General features: G+C 37.9%; 1 protein-coding gene across 1 annotated transcript in view; it reads left to right on the forward strand.

The window, feature by feature from the left end:
• The window catches only part of CDC73 (cell division cycle 73), a 140,101-nt gene that overhangs the window by 36,574 nt on the left and 82,661 nt on the right, over window positions 1–20,866 (forward strand). Inside the window, exons 9-10 of the mRNA XM_049868197.1 lie at window positions 4,952–5,030; window positions 6,884–6,948. Coding sequence (XP_049724154.1) covers window positions 4,952–5,030; window positions 6,884–6,948 — 144 coding nt within the window. The remainder of the gene's footprint in view (window positions 1–4,951; window positions 5,031–6,883; window positions 6,949–20,866) is intronic.

Raw genomic sequence — 20,866 nt, forward strand, 5'->3', positions numbered from 1 at the left:
AATTTCTTGGCATAGATAAGCATCCATTTGTTGAAACAGCTCAGTTGGTATTCTGTCAGTTCCTGGACCCTTGTTTTTCACGAGTGCCTTTAGTGCTGTTTGGACTTCTTCCTTCAACATCATCAGTTCCTGATTTGATTGTATGCTACCTTCTGATATGGTTGAATGTCAACCATTTTTTTATGTACCAACCAAAAAACCAAACCTGTTGCCGTCGAGTTGATTCTGACTCATAGTGACCCTATAGGACAGAGTAGAACTGCCCCATAAAGTCTCTAAGGAGTGCCTGGCAGTTTTGAACTGCTGACCCTTTAGTTAGCAGCCGTAGCACTTAATTTCTACGCCACCAGGGTTTCCTTTTTATGTACAGTGACTGTATATTCTTTGCATCTGTTTTTGATGCTTCTTGCATTGTTTAGTTTTTTTGCTCATAAAATCCTTCAGTATTGCAACTCGAGGCTTGAATTTTTCTTTCAGTTTTTTCAGCTTGAGAAATGCTGAGTGTGCTCTTCCCTTTTGGCTTTCTAACTCCAGGTCTTTACACATTTCTTTATAAAATTTTATTTTGTCTTTTTGAGCCGCCCTTTGAAGTCTTCTATTCAGCTTTTACTTCATCATTTCTTCTATTCAGTTTAGTTACCTGATGTTCAAGAGCAAGTTTCAGAGTCTCTTCTGACATCCATTTTGGTCTTGTCTTTCTTTCTTGTCTTTTTAATAAGCTTTTGCTTTCTTCATGTGTGATGTCTTTGATGTCATCCCCCAACTTGTGTGGTCTTTGGTCATGAGTGTTCAGTGCATCGTATCTGTCCTTGAGATGGTCTCTGAAATTTAGGTGAAATATACTCAAGGTCAAACTTTGGCTCTTGTGAACTTGTTTTGATTTTCTTTAGCTTCATCTTGAACTTGCATGTGAGCAATTGATGGTCTGTTCCACAGTTGGCCCTGGCCTTGGTGTGACTGATGGTATTGAGCTTCTCCATTGTCTCTTTTCACAGATGTAGTCAATTTGATTACTGGAGACAAATCTGGGTCAAAATCTGAGAGGGGTTAATTAGGAATAGCCCTCTGAGTAATTATTTTAGGTAAACTGTATATAGCCTCTGTTAGTCTGAGTTCTCAGTGGGGTAAAACCAGCAAGACATATATAGATACATAGAAATTTACTTCAAGGAAATGGTACACACGGTTGCGGGGGCTGGCAAGTCCCAAATCTGTAGGTCAGGTAAAAGGCTGAAGTCCTCTGCTGGCTCATGTGGCTACAAGGACTAACGAATCCAAAATCTGCAGACCTGGTAGCAGGTTGAAGATTTCTGGAGGCTTATATCCCAAGAACCAGAGGTCAGATGACAAGAAGAGTGCAGGATTGAGAGAGAGAGAGCAAGAGCGAACTTTCCCAGGACATGCATTTATATACTGGAGGCAGGACCATTCCCCGAGGAAACTCCCCTTTCAACTGGTTGGCTGCTCACGTGAGATCACAGAATGGAAGATGATTGCATGGTGTCTGCCAAATCACTGAAAATCCTAACCTGGCCGAGTTGACAAATAACATTAACCATTTTAGTCCCCCCCTTGTCAACTTGGAACCTGTACACTTCTCCTTAAACCATACATAATCTTTCTGTTAAGACAGTTACAGAGTCAGAGTCATACTTTGAGCCTGACATAATACAACTAAAAATGAACTAGCCCCTTTTACATCTTGTATATTATAATATATAATGGGATAAGGTCAGAAGAAGGTGAAGATATTTGCTGTGTCTGTACACACACACACACACACACACACACACACACACACACACACACATAACAAAACAAGGAAGAAATACTCAACAGTTGCAGTCCTTGTTTCTCCACTGGTCACGTTACCTTAGCTGGTATTTAGAACTGCCATCTTCCACCACCCATTTCATATTCTTTTTGCCCTCAACAAGCACCTCAGCTGGTTGTGATGTTTTTCTGTCATAGTTATCTAGTGCTGCTGTAACAGAAATACTACAAACTGAAATTTATTTTCTCACAGTTTAGGAGGCTAGAAGTCCAAATTCAGGGTACCGGATCTAGAAGATCTCTGTTGGCTCTTCAGGAAGGTCCTTGTCTCTTTTCAGCTTCTGTTTCTTGGTTCCTTGGAGATCTCATGTGATGTAATGTCTGTCTTCCCCCATCTTTGCTTGCTTGCTGGGTTGCTTGCTCAGTTTGCTCTTTTGGATGTCGAAAGAGATTGATTTAGGACACACCCTATACTAATACTGCCTCATTAGCATAATAAGGAAAACCCATTCCCAAATGGGGTTATAACCAGAGGTACAAACCAACAAAAACCAAACCCGTTGAGTGGAGCCTAATCAAGGCACAGCGACCGTATAGGACAGAGTAGAACTGCCGCATAGATTCAAACTGCTGACCTTTTGGTTAGCAGCCGTAGCATTTAACCGTTTTGCCACGGGGGTTTCCATAGGGGTTAAGTTCACAACACTTATTTTGGGGGGACACATTTTAATCCTTAACACCTACTCAGTGGACCTTGGGAGAATCACTGAGCGTTATTATAAATGTAAATTCCTGCTGCTTTCCAGTTTGGGGTTCTTTGAAGTCATTGGTATCTGGCATTTCAGTGCCTGTATCATGTTTCTTCTGCTCACCAGTCACGTGGACCTCTCTTTGTACCTCATTTTAAGCTATTCTGAGGGCCCACTGCCTAACTCTTTGAGGTGTCACTTAGGACCCTCCCAAACAAAGTCAATTTCATATATGACATGTAGCCTGTATTTAAACTCAAACATACTACCCAGTTTTGTTGAAAATCTTTCCACCTATTTATTTTTATTTTTTATTACTGTACTTCCGATGAAGGTTTACAGAGCAAACTAGCTTCTTATTCAAGAGCTAGTATACATATTTTAATTTCATATAATTCAACAAAGGAAAAGATAAACACGTAAAATGCTTTCTATTTTGAGCAGATATTTTAAAAGTAAATTCGCTAGAATATTAATATTATATAGTCTTTGCAATATCTAGTAGTTTTGTCTGTAAAAATCATTGTTATTTAACCTTCAAAGTTAGTGGATTTTTGTTGATATTTAGGTAAATGCTTCTACTTGTTTCTCGGTAAGCCTTTAAGTGCTTACTGTTTGTCACCTGGGATCTGGAGATACAAGAGTGAAAAAGATACACAGTTCCTGCCCTCTTTGAGCTTACAGTCCAGTGGAGATGGAAATGAGTGAAAAAAGTGGTAGGACACAGTGCTAGGGTGGGAAAGCACAGGGTGTTTATAGTTATGAATTGGTTGACATTTTGAATAGCAGTTGGTGGGAAGTAGATACCAAATCTTAAAAACGTTTAACCGTTATCTTTGTGACTATGAATACTCTTTTTGTATTTCCACAGTCATTAGAATACTTGAAAATTTAATGCTTGGCTCTTGACTACACAAGTGTTTATTTAGAGTAGTGTTAGTGTCTTTTATTTGAACTAATACTTGGGGTGGAATTCTATTGTAAGGTGTAACAAAATGAAGAGTATTTCAGCCATTTTGAAGACCGTAGATTTCTCAGTTTTGGAAATACTCTTTAAATTTTTTTTTTAGAGTATTTCACACTGTGAGTTTTATATAAAGCCCTTGTGAGTTAAATTATGCATTGTTACATTGGCAGGAATATTCTTTAAAAATGCTTTTTTTAGGTTATTACAGACTGAGTTTTAGACATAAATTATGAATTATTAGATTAGCAGTTCTAAGTATTTAAACAAAATAGCATCTTTATTACTTCAGCCTTACGCTTTTGCAATGGGTTTATCATCATAATTGTCATGTTTATTTAATTTAAACGTTAACAATTTGCTTGATAAATCAGTTAAAAGGCTGTAAGATGTCAGCTCAGTAAACTTTGGGCTTTTTGTTTTAATAAATGTATTCATATAGGAGGTAGAATATTCTTTCATTTCTTGAGTTTATTATTTTTTAAAAAATTTTATTTATTTTGTTTTCGTTAAGAATATGGACAACAAAACATCCACTAATTCAAAAGCTTCTGCGTGTGCAATCGGTGACATTGATTACGTTCTCTGAGTTATGAAGACGTTCTCACCTTCCTTCTCTGAGTTGTTCCTCTTTCATTACCATGAACTCAGTGCCCTCTAAGATTTTAAGAATCTTTCAGGTTGCTGTTGTTAGTTTGATCCTGTATAGAGGATTATATATTATTTTTGAGGTGTATATCTTTTGTGAGTCAAACAAGTGAAAAATTACATTGTCTTATCTGCTTAACATTCCAAAGTACTTCTAACAGGGAAAAAGTTTTTGTTGTAAAGAAACCTAAGTAACCAGAATGAAAATTTTAAGCACACTCATTTTGTTTCTGCAGTTTCTAAATATTTTACCATTTGTCTTTGTGTAAGTTTTTTTTTTTAAGTATGCTTGGGGTCCTTTTCGCTTGTCCTTGATAAAAAACCCAAAAACCCAGTGCCGTTGAGTCGATTCCGACTCATAGTGACCCTATAGGACAGAGTAGAACTGCCCCATACAGTTTCCAAGTCCCTGATAAGGATCGTAATTTTCTACTAAAACCCTTCTAGCAGTAAACAAAATACTCTGAAAATAAGCATGAAGTGACTAGTGGTCTCTTTCCTGCTTTTTGTCTTTATTGGCTGTAGTAAGAAAAAAGTTTAGAAAATAAATACTCCTTTTTTGGTCTTGGAAACCCTGGTGGCATAGTGGTTTAGAGCTATAGCTGCTAACCGAAAGGTCAAAGTTCCAGTCTACCAGGTGCTCCTTGGAAACCCTATGGTACAGTTCTACTCTGTCCTGTAGGGTCAATATGAGTTGGAATCAACTCGACAGCAATAAGTTTGGTTTGTTTTTTTTGGTTATTGTGGTCTTTATTATGAGTATTAAATAAGTAAAATTAAAGGATATTAACATATAACTCAATTTGCTTTTCTACAGGATCCTACATTGCGTACCAAACAGCCTATCCCAGCTGCCTACAACAGATATGACCAGGAAAGATTTAAAGGAAAAGAAGGCAAGTTGTTGAATTTTTAGCGTCTACTTATAGCGGCTGCACTGAACTTGAGAGATGGTATAGCCTTATGGTTAGGAGAAAAAGTTGATAAACTAAGGTTTGCAGTCTAAATCTGCCCTATTGCATGTTTTTAATAAATAAAGTTTTATTGGATCACAGCTGTGCTCGTTCATTTATGTGTCATCCATGACTGCTTTTGCGCTCTAACAGGAGAGTTAAATTGTTGCTACAGAGACTGTATGGCCTGCAAAGCCTAAAAATATTTACTGCCTGACGCTTTACAGAAAAACGTGGCTAACTCCTGCCTAACAGCATGGCTTTTGGACCCACATTGCCTATGGCACACTTGTTTTTGAACTTTGGCATGTTATTTAAACTGTACTTTGTTTCAGTTTCCTCGTGTATATAATTACAGTATTACTAGTAGTAGGAACTGCCACTTAGAGTTATTGTGGAGATTAAACTAGTTAATAAATATAAAGTCATTAGAATAATACTTTGTACATAATAAGTTCTCTGTAAATGATTGTTGTAAGTAATACTAGTTATATTTTTAAATGAAGATTCTATATATTGAATCATGTTTTCCAAATGATAAATGTATAAATTGAGAACTTGGAAAGCATGGACTTGGAGCAGTGATGGGTGGGCTAATTTTGCAGTAGCCGACGTGATATACTTCCAATGCAACAGCAAACCATTTCTACATTAGTAAGGTGGCTAGTGAGGTGAGACTGTCGTCAGCTTAACTTCCTCTTGGGATATTCATTCATCTTGACTTGATTCATGGAAAAAATGAGATAAGCACAGCTAGAAATTTAACATTTATGATTATTTTCTGCGTAATCTTAAATTTTCCATTTCCAAAACGAAACCAAACCCAGTGCCGTTGAGTCGATTCTGATTCACAGCGACCCTGTAGGACAGAGTAGAACTGCCCCATAGAGTTTCCAAGGAGCGCCTGGTGGATTCGAACTGCCGACCCATTGGTTAGCAGCTGTAGCACTTAACCACTACGCCACCAGGGTTTAAATTTCCATTTATGTTTCTTTAAAGAACATGTTGCTTTGATTCAGTGAATTTTGTGTTCTGACTTCATTTACTGGATAAAGGAGTGTACCAGTTATGGCCATAGAAAGACAGTGTTCCATTCTCTTATCACTGCAATGTTTTTCTTGTAAAATGAATTACGTAAAGCAGGGCTTGGCATACTGGGCCAAATCAGGTTGTACCCATTTGTTCATGTGTATTGTCTATGCTGCTTTTGTCCTACACCTGCAGAATTCAGTGGTTGTGTTAGAGATGAAAAAGTTCATTGACTCCGATATAAAGCCTGTTGGGACTCTGTCCTGGTACCCCAATCACTATTTACAGCTTTGCTTTTCTACAGAATTGATAACATATGCCTTATGATTATACTTTTGGAATATAGCTTTCCTGTTAGTTAAAAAAATAAAACTGTGATGCTACTTATAGTATCATATCTCATGATATTGATTGCTATACCATACTATAATCAAATATTAGGAGTAAATAATTTGGTGGTTTTGAAATTATTCAGTCAAATTTTTGATATTACCAACCAACTATATGACATTTGAACATTATTACAGAGACAGTCTTAATCAGCTTCTACACAATAGGCTTGTTGGTATATATTGAATATATTTTTGAGACTAGTGTCCTTTGTAAAGTTTTTATCTTCTCTAGTGTATAATTTAACTACCTATCTATGGTATGTTCAAGGCTCTGTTTTACTATTGAATTGTCAGATGTAATATACTTTATTACTTTATGTTTGATATCAGTCGTGAAATATATAAAATCCAGCAGTAAATCTCTTTTCTTTATAGAAACGGAAGGCTTCAAAATTGACACTATGGGCACCTACCATGGTATGACACTGAAATCTGTAACGGTAAGTTACATTGACTGCAGAGTTTCTTTCTTCCAGGGCAGCTTATGTGAGTGGCAGTGTTAAAACAAAACAAAATACCTTTGTTTTCTAGCGCTTTCTATTTATCTTTAATGACCAGTTATTCTAATAGCTGTGTGTGGTGGATTAGTTGATTCAAGGACGTTCTGTTTTTGTTTTTAATTTAGTTTTTTAAATCAAGCCAAATATTTTTAAACAAATGCTGTTCCGACTTAGAAGTATGGATGCTTAACTGGTTAGACTATGTAATACCAATGAGGAGTTATAGGTCCAGTTTGGGAGAATCCTTTGCCATAATTTTATGTTCTTTAAGTTGTAATGTCTTATAATCTTAAAAAAAAAAATGCAGTAGTTGATGTAATGCTTACATTATATGGATGGGTGTCTGTGAATATAAACCTTTGGTTCCTTTTTGGTGAATTTTTATTTATTTTTAATCTTCTAAAGATAATTGTTTCTAGATGTTATGACCAAGCTGTATTCTATACTTTTTATTTAGTCTGTAATAAGACTTGGTGATGTAGAGCAGGAAATATGTTAACGTTACATTGCGTATATACATAATAGAGCATTATACCTTTTATACTTTAAAATACTATGTACTATTAATTAGAGTACCTATTCAAAACACTAACGCCAAACTCACTTTTGTCTTTGAATCAACAGCTCTTTAAGAACTTAGTATAACATAGAGTCATTTATATATTTGCCATGATTTCTCAAAATCAGAATACATCTTTACATCTGCTTGCTGTTTGCTATGCTTTACTCACTTATTTTCAGAAGTGGATAGTAAATATGGAGAATCTGATTATAAAAGTTGGATGTTTTAAAATTTTCTGGACTTCAAATAGGAGTACTATATGAGATATTTTGTTCATATACTTGTTTTTAAATTATCAGATTTATTTTTATAATATTAAAATGGTATATAGATTCAACATACTACTCTATGAGCACTGTGTCTCAGATCTTCTTCTAGTTATTGGGACTATATCTGTAAATAAGACAGTTGGGGCTTCTTTACAAAGTGTCCAGAGGCCTCTCTGAGAAGATGACAACTGAGTAGAGACCTGGAGGAAGAACATTCCATGCAGGGCAGAGGCAAGAGTCAAGACTGGGGCCCACTAGAGGACCAGCAGGAAGGCCAGTGCCATCAGAGCCTAGTGAGCGAGGGGAAATGTGGTAAGAGATTAGATACACCCATCATATGATCTGGATTGGTTCTCTCTGACTTCAAAATACAATTCATAATTGTAAGATTTAGCTTAAATTCTTACATGATTCAGTTATTGACATTTTCTTTGAGACAGAACTTGCCTATTGATATTCCCCAAGTGACTTATAGTGGAACTGAAGTTGTTATCCTTAAATAGCCATCAAGTAAGTTTGTTGTTGTTTGTACCATAAAATTGATTTCATTATCTAAGCTTTTGTGCACATGGTGAAATCGGTAATAGTTTCTACCACAGTGCTTTTTGCAGAACAGCTTTTCTGAAAGCCAGAGACGGCTTCTTAACTTTACATGAACAGTATGAGAATGATACGATTTTGCTTCCTCACCAGAGACGTTATTCCTAAATAGACTTAAAAGAGAAGGGGATTTACACTAATTTCTTCTGTGTGATTTTAAAGAAGTAATCATAAAAAGACATGTAGGAATGTAGCAGAAAGATGGAAATTGTCAAGTTGCTAGTAGTTTTATTATTTTAATACCCAGTTCGAATCTCTGTTGCTTGTGACCTGATTCATTTAGCAGTTGTTAGAAACCAGAATATGTAGATAAGTTTGAACTTGAAAGCTCTGAAGTTTCTCAAGTAGTTCTTTTAAGTTGAACCTCAAATTTGTGTTTCCAGTTTGTCATTTTTCGTCTTCTGTTTTAGAATTATTACCTACTTGTGAGTTTCACCAACTTTCTACCTTATTGTCCAATTCAGAAAGTTTCTCTCTTACAGTATCTATCGAGACGTACAAAACTGTTCATAATGTGCATTAAAAGGCTTTGCTGCACAAATGTGACTTTCTAATTTATGTATGGCTTGGTATTAGATAATTTTGTTACCATTGTTCTTCGGGATTTTGATATGCCTAGCTGATACGTATAGTTACTGAAGTTTGGATCGATCTACCTCAGGATTGATCTACATCTCTTTTAAGTTCCAGACACTGGACTTAAATGCAAGACTAAATAAGTTGACTTATACAGATAGGTAGAAAATTTTGATACAAATGATTTTTCTCCTTATATGTTATAGTGTGGAGGTTTGTATTTTGGTTATAATGTTTCATAAAAATCGTAAGTTATTGAAATTTATTATAGGAACAAAGGTCCATTCAGGATATTTTAGGTTGGCAGTGTGATTCAATGATATTTGGTGATATTCTGTAAAAAACCTGATTTACTGAAACTTACTGTAAGAATAGAAGCCCAATTTAAAGTTACAAGATTGTATCATTGGATTGCTGGTTAATTTTTTATTTAGGCCAAGTCACATGTTTCACAATAAAGGTTCCAGAGGCACAAGCCATGCAAATCTTACAGAGTTGCTAGAGGACTTTTCTGAGTTGGGGGCTTTTCCTTAAAATGTATTACTTGGGTTATGTGTTTAAGACACCCTAAATTAAACAGATTTTGTGATATAGGAATCTCATTGTTTTTAATATGTAAATATCTGAATTGGAAGAAAATAGTATGCGTTGTTCCCCAAGATTATTTTACTCCTCCTCTCCCTACTCTTGAGAATACGCCTGCAAAGAATTAGTGTGGCATACAGTCAGTTTAGAAAAGCTGTTTTAGAGCTATGGTTTTAGAGTACAAACCGTTCTTGAGGGGAACACCTTTTGTGAAAGGGGCCGTCTTAGACTAAGAAGGTAGCACTTGACAATGCTTTGTAAGAAGAGATGATTGAGACCTATCCTTGCTGGTAAGGCAGCAAGAAGGAACCTGTCTATGGTTCCACTGGAGAGTTTACTCTTAGAATATTTATAAGGATTTGATAAGGGATGGGAAAACCACCTCATGTAGAAGCCTTGAATATCACTGGCTCTCGATTACCTTCCTAATTTCATTTTTGAAAAAGTATTTTGTACTCTGAAATTGTACTGATTGAAAGCTTTACTTTAATGTCTTCATTTGAATCGACTCTAATAGATACAGTAGTTCTTATATTAAGTCTTTCTTAGGGAACCATTTTCTTGGGAGTAAGTAAACTTAGGTGCGTTTTAATATCTGTGTTAGAGATGCGATAATGTCACCATCAGCTTTCACTCAGGAGGATCCAGAATCTCAGTCATGCCACCAAGTTGCAGTCTTAAAAGCAGTAACACATATATTAGTAAACTCTTTCTCCCTCACAGTCCCTCACACTTTACAACCCTTTCTTCATTCTCATTTGGTTGCTGATTAATTAATTTGGTTGTTTATCTCTATTGGAAGTGTTACGGAAGTACTATAGTACAATATTTGGACAATGAATAAGGAAGACCAGAGAAGAATTGATGCATTTGTATTATGGCGTTGGTGAAGAATATTGAATATTCTGCCAGAAGAATGAACAAATCTGTCTTGGAAGAAGTACGGTCAGAATACCAAGTGTGTAGAGGGGAGGTACATTGTGCCTTGGGAATCTAGAATTGGAAGATTTGTTGTAGGAGTCAGAATACTTCATTGCAGAGGTAATATTTAAAGTTAGTTCTGAAGTTTGAGTAGGAGTTAACTTGGTGATGGCAGGAAGGCACGTTTTTAGGAACATTGAACAAATAGTGGGAGGAAAGGCCTTGTGGTGGGAAGAGCGTGGCAAGTAGAAAGACTTGAAAGACTATTTGGTTATTGAATAAATTTTAAGGATACCTGTAGGAAAGTTCCTTCTTCCCAAAGCTTGATGAAACCTGTTTCGTTAGTGCCAGTGCATTGATATATGTCCTTTTTTTTAGCACACTTCTCATGTCAGTCATTGTGTCCCACATCTGAATGTGGCCCTAGATAGTTTTATCAGGAATCAATTGTAATTTAAAATTATGTTTTAGTTACCAACATTTAAAAAATAAGAATATGTCACATAAACAGTCTGGATTTCCAGCTTCTTTCAAGAAGTACTCTGCCGTGATTGGGTACTTGTTCCATTGTCTCACATAGCAATAGCCATGTTGATTTGAGTAGTGACTACCTTCTTTAGATAGGATGTTGTCTCCAGGTTTCACTACCTTGTATCTTTTGTCCAACTTTCTTCTTTTGTTTATGCTACCTCCTTAGACCTTATTGGCCTTTGAGTTTGAAATCCTTGATCTAAATAAAGACAGGGCCAGCTTATTAAAGAGAGGCTAATGAGTGGGAAGCACAACAAATTTCAGGCTTTGAAGCCAATTCTGGCTTTGAATTCAGGTCTGCCACTCATTTTTCCGATACTGATGAAGTTGAGAAGGTTACTTAACTTTCTAACTATCAGTGGTCTTGTTTTTATTTTATAATAGAGACAATAGAACTTACAGTATTGTTGAATATTAAGAGAGACAACTGTGCATAAAATGCCCTGCACAAAGAGGACTCCACAAATGACAGTTACTTTTACTATGCATTAATGATTTTATACATAATTTCATTTTGACTTATGTGAAAAAGTAGGCAAGTAGAGATTAGTATCTATGTGCCTACAAGGAAGACCTGTTAATATGACTGTTATGCAAACGGAGAAATTGAAGATTTTAATAAACCGCTGCAGTCTGAAATTGATTAAACATACAGTCAAGGCGCATTGATGATTACTGGTGACTGGAATGTGAAAGTTGGAAACAAAGTGGGATCAGTAGTTGGAAAATATGGCCTTGGTGATAGCAATGATGCCAAAGATTGCATGATTAGACTTTTGCAAGAAAAATCGCCAACCTTTTGGTTAGTAGCTAAGCCAATGATTTGTTCATCAGAAATAATTTTTTTCAAAAACACAAATAATAACTGTACATATGGACCTCGCTAGATGGATTACGCAGGAACCAAATCAACTACATCTACGGAATGAGATGATGTAGAGGATCAATATTATCAATTAAGACAAAGCCAGGGGCTGACTGTGGAACAGACCATCAATTGCTTATATGTGAGTTCAAGTTAAAACTGAAGAAAATCAAAGCAAGCCCAAAAGAGCCAAAGTGCTACCTTGAGTACATCTTGCCTGATTTAGAGACTATCTCAAGAATAGATTTGATGCACTAAACACTAATGACCAAAGACCGGAATATTTGTGGGATGACATCAAGGACATCATACGTGAAGAAAGTAAATGGTCATTAAAAAAAAAAAAGGTAAACAAGAAAAGACCAAAATGGATGTCAGAAGAGACTCTGAAACTTGCTCTTGAGCACAGAGTAGCTAAAATGAACAGAATAAATGATGACGTAAAAGAGCTGAACAGAAGATTTCAAAGGGTGGCTCAAGGTAAAGTATTATGCAGTGTGCAGAGACCAGAGTTGGAAAACCAGAAGTGAAGAACATGGTTGACATCTGTCAAGCTGAAAGAACTGAAGAGAAAATTCACGTCTCAAGTTGAAATATTGAAGGATTCTGTAAGCAAAAATTGAATGACTCAAAAAGCATCAAAAGAAGATAGAAGGAATACACAGAGTCACAGTACCAAAAAGAATTGGTCGACGTTGAACCACTTCAGGAGGTAGCATATGATCAAGAATCGTTCGTACTGAAGGAAGAAGTGCAAACTGCGCTGAAGGCGTTGGTGAAAAACAAGGCCCTAGAAATTGATGAAGTACAAACTGAAATGCTTCACCAGACGTGCAGCTGTCAAGAAATTTGGAAGACACCTACCTGGCAAACCAACTGGATGAGATCCATATTTGTGGCCATTCCAAAGAAAGGCGATCAAACAGTATGCAGAATATAGAGCAATATCGTTAATATCACATGCTGGGAAAATTTTGCTGAAGATAATTAAAAAATGGCTTCAGCCATACATCCACATAAGACTGCCAGAAATTCAGACTGGATTCAGAAGAGGACGTGAAATGAGGGCTATCATTGCTGTTGTCTGATGGATCTTGACCAAAAGCAGAGAATACCAGAAGGGTATTTACCTGTATTACATTGACTATTTGGAGTCATTTGACTGTGTGGATCATACCAAATTATGGATAACAACGTGAAGAATGGGAATTCCAGAACACTTAATTGTGCTTATGCAAAACCTGTGTGGATCAAGAGGCAGTAATTTGAACAGAACAAGGATGTTGTGTGGTGTAAAATTGGAAAAGGCGTGTAGCAGGCTCATATCCTTTCACTCTACTTAGTTCATCTGTGTAGTGAACAGATAATCCGAGAGGCTGGACTATGTGAAGAACATTACATCAGGATTGGAGGAAGACTCATTAGCAACCTGTAATATGCAGATGACATAGCTTTGCTTGCTGAAAATGAAAACGACTTGAAGCACACTTACTGACGAAGGTTAAAGACTGCAGCTTTCACTGTGGATTATGTCTCAACTTAAAACACAAATCGTCACAACTGGACCAATAAGCAGCATCATGATAAATGAAGAAAATATTGCGGTTGTCAAGGATTTCATTCTACTTGTATCAGCAATCAATGTGCATGGAAGCTACAGTTAAGAAATAAAATGACATATTGCATTGGGCAAATCTGCTGCAAAACAATGTTAAAAAGTTAAAAAGCAAAGATGTCACTTTGATGACTAAGGTGCCATGGTATTTGTCACCTCACATGGATATGAAAGCTGGACAATGAAAAAGGAAGACCAAAGAATTGATGCATTTGAATTGTGGTATTGGTGAAAAATATTGAATATACCATGGATGCCCAGAAGAACAAATAAATCCCTCTTGGAGGACATACAGCCAGAATGCTCCTCAGAAGAGAGGATGGCGAGACTTTGTCTTGGTTATTTTAGGCACATCATCGGGAAGGACCAGTCACTGGAGAAGGACATTAATGGTAGGTAAAGTAGAGGGTCAGCGAAAAAGAGGGAGACCCTGAATGAAGTCGATTGACACAGCAACTGCAACAGTGGGTTCCTGTATAGCAGTGACTGTGGGGATGGCACAGGACTGGGCAACATTTTGTTCTGTTATACATGCGATTGCTATGAGTCAGAGCTGACTCAATGGCACCCAACAACAACAACAACAACAATAGCTTCATTGATATATTTAATAATACCTGTTTAATGATAAAATTTTCATTCAAAGTCATGAAGACAAGGTTTTAAAATATTATGAGAACTGCTTTCCACTGAAGGAGCCCTGGTGGCACGGTGATTAAGAGCTTTGCTGCCAACCAAAGGGTCAGCAGTTCAAATCCACCAGCCGCTCCTTGGAAACCCTGTGGGACATTTCTGCTTTGTCCTGTGAGCCGGAATCACCTTGACAGCAGTGAGTTTGGTTTGGTTTTTGGTTTCCACTGAAGTATTTGTGATACTTTTAATACAGTTGTGTGTGCTTATAGCAGAGAAACCTTTAACCTTTGAGAGGAAATTGCTGCAAATACCTTATTATGCAAAGTAGGTGACTGCTTACAAGGTTAGACTTTTCCATCTACCTGTTGGCACTAATGTATAGAAAAAAATTAATTTACTTAGGTTTGAATTATTTATTTTGAACCAAAAATATATACTGTTGGGAATTTAATATGTGGTCACAAGGTCATAAGTAGAAATACTACTTTTATAAATGAAGATTTCTTGCTATCTACATCTATACCTGTTTTCGTCCAGTCAATTCCAACACATAGCGACCCCATAGGACAGAACAGAACTGCTCCATAGGGTTTCCAAGGAGCAGTTGGTGGATTTGAACTGCTGACCTTTTGGATAAGCAGCTGTACCTCTCAACCACTGCACCACCAGGACCCCCCTACATCTATATTGGTATATTATTCTGCATGAGAGTTTTCTGCATTTGTTACTAATTTTTTAACTTCTCGATTGTCTTGGTGTTTCAGGGAACAGTGTCAATGAAAATTCTATGGTAGGTGTACTCCCTAAACAAAACAAAAGATTATTTGGTTTGTATCAATAACCCATTACGTATCTTAAACTTTTGAAAGTTCTTTTTATACATTTATCGTCAGTTAATGAAGTAATGAAGTAATACTGACTTCAGTTAACATCAATATTTTGTGCATCCAAACAAAAAAAAATCCAAACCTGTTGCTGTTGAGTCAATTCCAACTCATAGTAACCCTGTAGAACTGTCCCATAGAATTTCCAGGGAGCTTCTGGTGGATTTGAACTGCCAACCTTCTGGTTAGCAGCTGTAGCACTTAACCACTACGCCACCAGGGTTCCTCTTTTGTGTGTAGTTTTTATGTATTACATCTGGAAATTTCCTAATTTGAGAAACAGTTTTGCTGAATATATAATTATTGGTTGGCAATTTTTTTCCTTCAAGGCTTTATGTATGTCATCCCAATGCCTTCTTGCCTGCATGGTTTCTGCCGAGTAGTCCAAACTTAGTCTTACTGACTCTCCTTTGTAGGTGACTTTTTGTTTATACCTAGCCACTCTTAAAATTTTTTATCTTTGGTTTTGACAAGCTTGATTATAATATGTTTTGATGACATATTGTGAGCATCTTGGGTAGATATCTTCTCAGCTTTCACGATATCAGGGAAGTTTTCTGCCAATAAATCTTCGGCAAGTCTGTTTTCTGTTATCCCCCCTGTCCTGGTACTCCAATCACTCTTAGGTTATTCCTCTTGATAGTCCCACATAAGTCTTAGGGTTTCTTCATTTTTTAAAATTCTTTTATCTGATTTTCCCTCAAATATGTTGATGTCAAGTGCTTTATCTTCAGTCTCACTAATTCTGACTTCCATTGCCTCAGTTCTGCTTTTCTGTTGAATTTCTAATTCTGAAATTCTGTTGTTAATTTTCTGAGTTTCTGTTCGCTGTCTCTCTATGGATTCTTGCAGCGTGTTAAATTTGTCGTTGTGCTCTTGTCTCATTTGCATAAGTTCCTCTAATGCTTTGTCTGTGTGCTGCTTGGCTTGTTCTGCGTTTTGTCTGATCTCTTTCCTGATCTCTTGAAGAGTTCTGTATATTAATCTTTTGTATTCTACTCTGGTTGCTCCGGGAGGTTTTCTTCGTCTGGAAGATTCCTTGATTCTTTGCTTTGGGAGCTTGCTGAAGCTGTTGTGTTCTGCCTCTTTTGTCTCCCGAGCCATCCATAAGTTATTGTATTAATTTTATGTTTGCTTACTGTGTCCTAGCTTCCCGTTTTGTTTTGGTATGCTCAAATAGGCTGCTTGAGTGAGCTCGTTTGATTATTGGTGCTTTTGAAGCTCTAATGTCCTGTCACCAGGTGGTTAGATTTGTTACTAGGTATGTGATCCCAGAAATCCATTCACTTTTCTTGTATGGATTCAGCTCAGGTGCCCAGGTAGTCAGTCACGAAGTGTGTGGTGCAGGTTCTAACCTACAGTCCTTGACTAGCAGGGGTGATTGGCGTAGGCACAGGTATCAGGCTGCAGTAAGGGGTCATGCGCTGAGTAATGCAGGGGGCTGACAACTGCCCCTGAGTGTCTGTGAGGAAAGCATGTCCCTGTTTCCTGGAGTGCGTAGGTGGGTGGGTTTTGCAGCTGGACTATGGGCACCCAGTGCTGTTGGCTCTAAGAACGGTGAGGTACCACTTATTCTTGGACCCCTGTTGCAGGAGGCTAAGTGGCATGGGTGGAGCCGCCAGTCCTCAGCCCCTGATGTGGGTAGATGAGGACCCTGCTTAGCAGGCAGAGCAGTGTCAAATGTCACAAACCTGCCTCTCCACCACAGTTGAGGTTAGACTTCAGGTATATACCCTTTTGTACTGTGCTAATGAGGGCCTATGCTCTTGAAATGGGCCCACACAGGTCTATGCTGGGCTGAAAGGCATTTAAAGTTCGTGGAACTCTTATGTCTGTGCCTAGGCAAAGGAGCTGTTTCTGCCCTAAGTTCCCAGCTTGGGGGAACTGGCAGATTATTTTTTCCCTGTTTGTTAATTTGTTCCCTCTCCAAGACCGGGAGAATGGCTCAGGGCGAGTGCAGGGTCCTTCTTCCAGCCCAGAGGATGCATCCAGTTGAGACTCAGTGCAGAGCAGGAAGGGAGCAGGTAAGTGGGAGAGAGGCTTTTCCCAAAGGGGTATTTTTGGATTGCAGTAGGTTAAACACAGGTACTTTCCTGATTGAGGGTAGCTTCTTGCTTGTTTTGGAGGATTGAGTAGACTCTCCACCGCTTGTTCTCTCCCAGTGTGGAAAATGTGTCCCAAACGCCACTGCTTGTCTTACCGTTTACCGTGCTTGCACCAGTGGAATTGGCCTGCAGAGTGCTGGTTCCTGCCAGGTCAGGTCTGGCAACTCCTCGCCGCTTCTGAACCGTTTCTCCCTCCCACTGCCACTCAGTCGATTCCTCAACTTTGCCTTTGATATTCAGGGCTCCTAGCTTGTCATTTATAATGTATTTACTTGTTTTTTTTTCCTGTCTTTATTGTAAAAGGGACCACAGGAAGCATTTGACTACTCTGCCATCTTGGCCCTGCCTCCTGTATTTAATACATCTGCATTTCTCAGCCTGCTAAAATTCCTTCATTAAATTGAATATACTTAGTACTTTTTCCTCTCTACTCATAAAACATCCCTCATATCCTGTTCATAGGAATATTCTAATGAGTTTTTGAGCTTTTTTTTAAAATAATATGCTGATTATAGACTTGGACCATGTCTTGATATAAGGGAGATAGAGGAGAGAGCTTTCAGTTATGCTTTGCAGGTGTGTTTGTTGCAGCACATTAGGCATCCGTTTTCTTATCCGAAAAATGATGTTTGAATTAATGCCTTCAAGGATTTGTTTTGAGATTTAAATGTGTATAGGCATACCTGGTTGAGCATGATCCCTTTTAATGCTTTTTTTTTTTAATTTTATTGAGCTTCAAGTGAACGTTTACAAATCAAGTCAGACTGTCACATGTAAGTTTATATGCACCTTACTCCGTACTCCCACTTGCTCTTCCAGTCTCTCCTTTCGTGACAATTTTGCCAGCTTCCAACTCTCTCTATCCTCCCATCCCCCACTCCAGACAGGAGATGCGAACACAGTCTCAAGTGACCACTTGATATAATTAGCTCACTCTTCATCAGCATCTCTCTCCTACCCACTGTCCAGTCCCTTTCATGTCTGATGAGTTGTTTTCGGGGATGGTTCCTGTCCTGTGCCAACAGAAGGTTTGGGGACCATGACCGCCGGGATTCCTCTAGTCTCAGTCAGACCATTAAGTATGGTCTTTTTATGAGAATTTGTGGTCTGCATCCCACTGATCTCCTGCTCCCACAGGGGTTCTCCATTGTGCTCCCTGTCAGGGCAGTCATCGATTGTGGCCGGGCACCAACTAGTTCTTCTGGTCTCAGGATGATGTAGGTCTCTGGTTCATGTGGCCCTTTCTGTCTCTTGGGCTCTTAGTTGTCGTGTGACCTTGGTGTTCTTCATTTTCCTTTGCTCCAGGTGGGTTGAGACCAATTGATGCATCTTAGATGGCTGCTTGTTAGCATTTAAGACCCCAGACGCCACATTTCAAAGTGGAATGCAGAATGTTTTCATAATAGAATTGTTTTGCCAATTGACTTAGAAGTCCCCTTAAACCATGGTCACCAAACCCCTGCCCTTGCTCCGCTGACCTTTGAAGCATTCATTTTATCCCGGAAACTTCTTTGCTTTTGGTCCAGTCCAGTTGAGCTGACCTTCCATGTATTGAGTATTGCCTTTCTTTTCACCTAAAGCAGTTCTTATCTACTGATTAATCAGTAAAAAACCCTCTCCCACCCTCCCTCCCTCCTCCCCTCATAACCACAAAAGTATGTGTTCTTCTCAGTTTATACTATTTCTCAAGATCTTATAATAGTGGTCTTATACAATATTTGTCCTTTTGCCTCTGACTAATTTTGCTCAGCATAATGTCTTCCAGGTTATGAAATGTTTCATAGATTTGTCACTGTTCTTTATCGGTGTGTAGTATTCCATTGTGTGAATATACCACAATTTATTTACCCATTCATCCGTTGATGGACACCTTGGTTGCTTCCAGCTTTTGCTATTGTAAACAGAGCTGCAATAAACATGGGTGTGCATATATCTGTTTGTATGAAGGCTCTTGTATCTCTAGGGTATATTCCGAGGAGTGGGATTTCTGGGTTGTATGGTAGTTCTATTTCTAACTGTTTAAGATAACGCCAGATGGATTTCCAAAGTGGTTGTACCATTTTACATTCCCACCAGCAGTGTATGAGAGTTCCAATCTCTCCGCAGCCTCTCCAGCATTTACTATTTTGTGTTTTTTGGATTAATGCCAGCCTTGCTGGTGTGAGATGGAATCTCATCATAGTTTTAATTTGCATTTCTCTAATGGCTAATGATCGAGAGCATTTTCTCATGTATCTGTTGGCTGCCTGAATATCTTCTTTAGTGAAATGTGTGTTCATATCCTTTGCCCACTTCTTGATTGGGTTGTTTGTCTTTTTGTGGTTGAGTTTTGACAGAATCATGTAGATTTTAGAGATCAGGCGCTGGTTGGAGATGTCATAGCTGAAAATTCTTTCCCAGTCTGTAGGTGGTCTTTTTACTCTTTTGGAGAAGTCTTTAGATGAGCATAGGTGTTTGATTTTTTAGGAGCTCCCAGTTATCTGGTTTCTCTTCATCATTTTTGGTAATGTTTTGTATTCTGTTTATACCTTGTATTAGGGCTCCTAAGGTTGTCCCAATTTTTTCTTCCATGATCTTTATCGTTTTAGTCTTTATGTTTAGGTCTTTGATCCACTTGGAGTTAGTTTTTGTGCATGGTGTGAGGTATGGGTCCTATTTCATTCTTTTGCAAATGGATATCCAGTTATGCCAGCACCATTTGTTAAAAAGGCTATCTTTTCCCCAGTTAATTGACACTGGTCCTTTGTCAAATATCAGCTGCTCATACGTGGATGGATCTATGTCTGGGTTCTCAATTCTGTTCCATTGGTCTATGTGTCTGTTGTTGTACCAATACCAGGCTGTTTTGACTACTGTGGCTGTATAATAGGTTCTGAAGTCAGGTAAGGTGAGGCCTCCCACTTTCTTCTTCTTTTTCAGTAGTGCTTTGCTTATCCGGGGGTTCTTTCCCTTCCATATGAAATTGGTGATTTGTTTCTCTATCCCCTTAAAATATGACATTGGAATTTGGATCGGAAGTGCGTTAAATGTATAGATGGCTTTTGGTAGAATAGACATTTTTACTATGTTAAGTCTTCCTATCCATGAGCAGGGTATGTTTTTCCACTTAAGTATGTCCTTTTGAATTTCTTGTAGTAGAGCTTTGTAGTTTTCTTTGTATAGGTCTTTTACATCCTTGGTAAGATTTATTCCTAAGTATCTTATCTTCTTGGGGGCTACTGTGAATGGTATTGATTTGGTTATTTCCTCTTCGGTGTTCTTTTTGTTGATGTAGAGGAATCCAAGTGATTTTTGTATGTTTATTTTATAACCTGAGACTCTGCCAAACTCTTCTATTAGTTTCAGTAGTTTTCTGGAGGATTCCTTAGGGTTTTCTGTGTATATAATCATGTCATCTGCAAATAGTGATAACTTTACTTCCTCCTTGCCGATCCGGATACCTTTTATTTCTTTGTCTAGCCTAATTGCCCTGGCTAGGACTTCTAGCACAATGTTGAATAAGAGCGGTGATAAAGGGCATCCTTGTCTGGTTCCCGTTCTCAAGGGAAATGCTTTCAGGTTCTCTCCATTTAGAGTGATATTGGCTGTTGGCTTTGCATAGATGGCCTTTATTATGTTGAGGAATTTACCTTCAATTCCTATTTTGGTAAGAGTTTTTATCATGAATGGGTGTTGGACTTTGTCAAATGCCTTTTCTGCATCAATTGATAAG

The sequence above is a fragment of the Elephas maximus genome, chromosome 24 (genome assembly GCF_024166365.1).
Source record: "Elephas maximus indicus isolate mEleMax1 chromosome 24, mEleMax1 primary haplotype, whole genome shotgun sequence".
NCBI lineage: Eukaryota > Metazoa > Chordata > Mammalia > Proboscidea > Elephantidae > Elephas > Elephas maximus.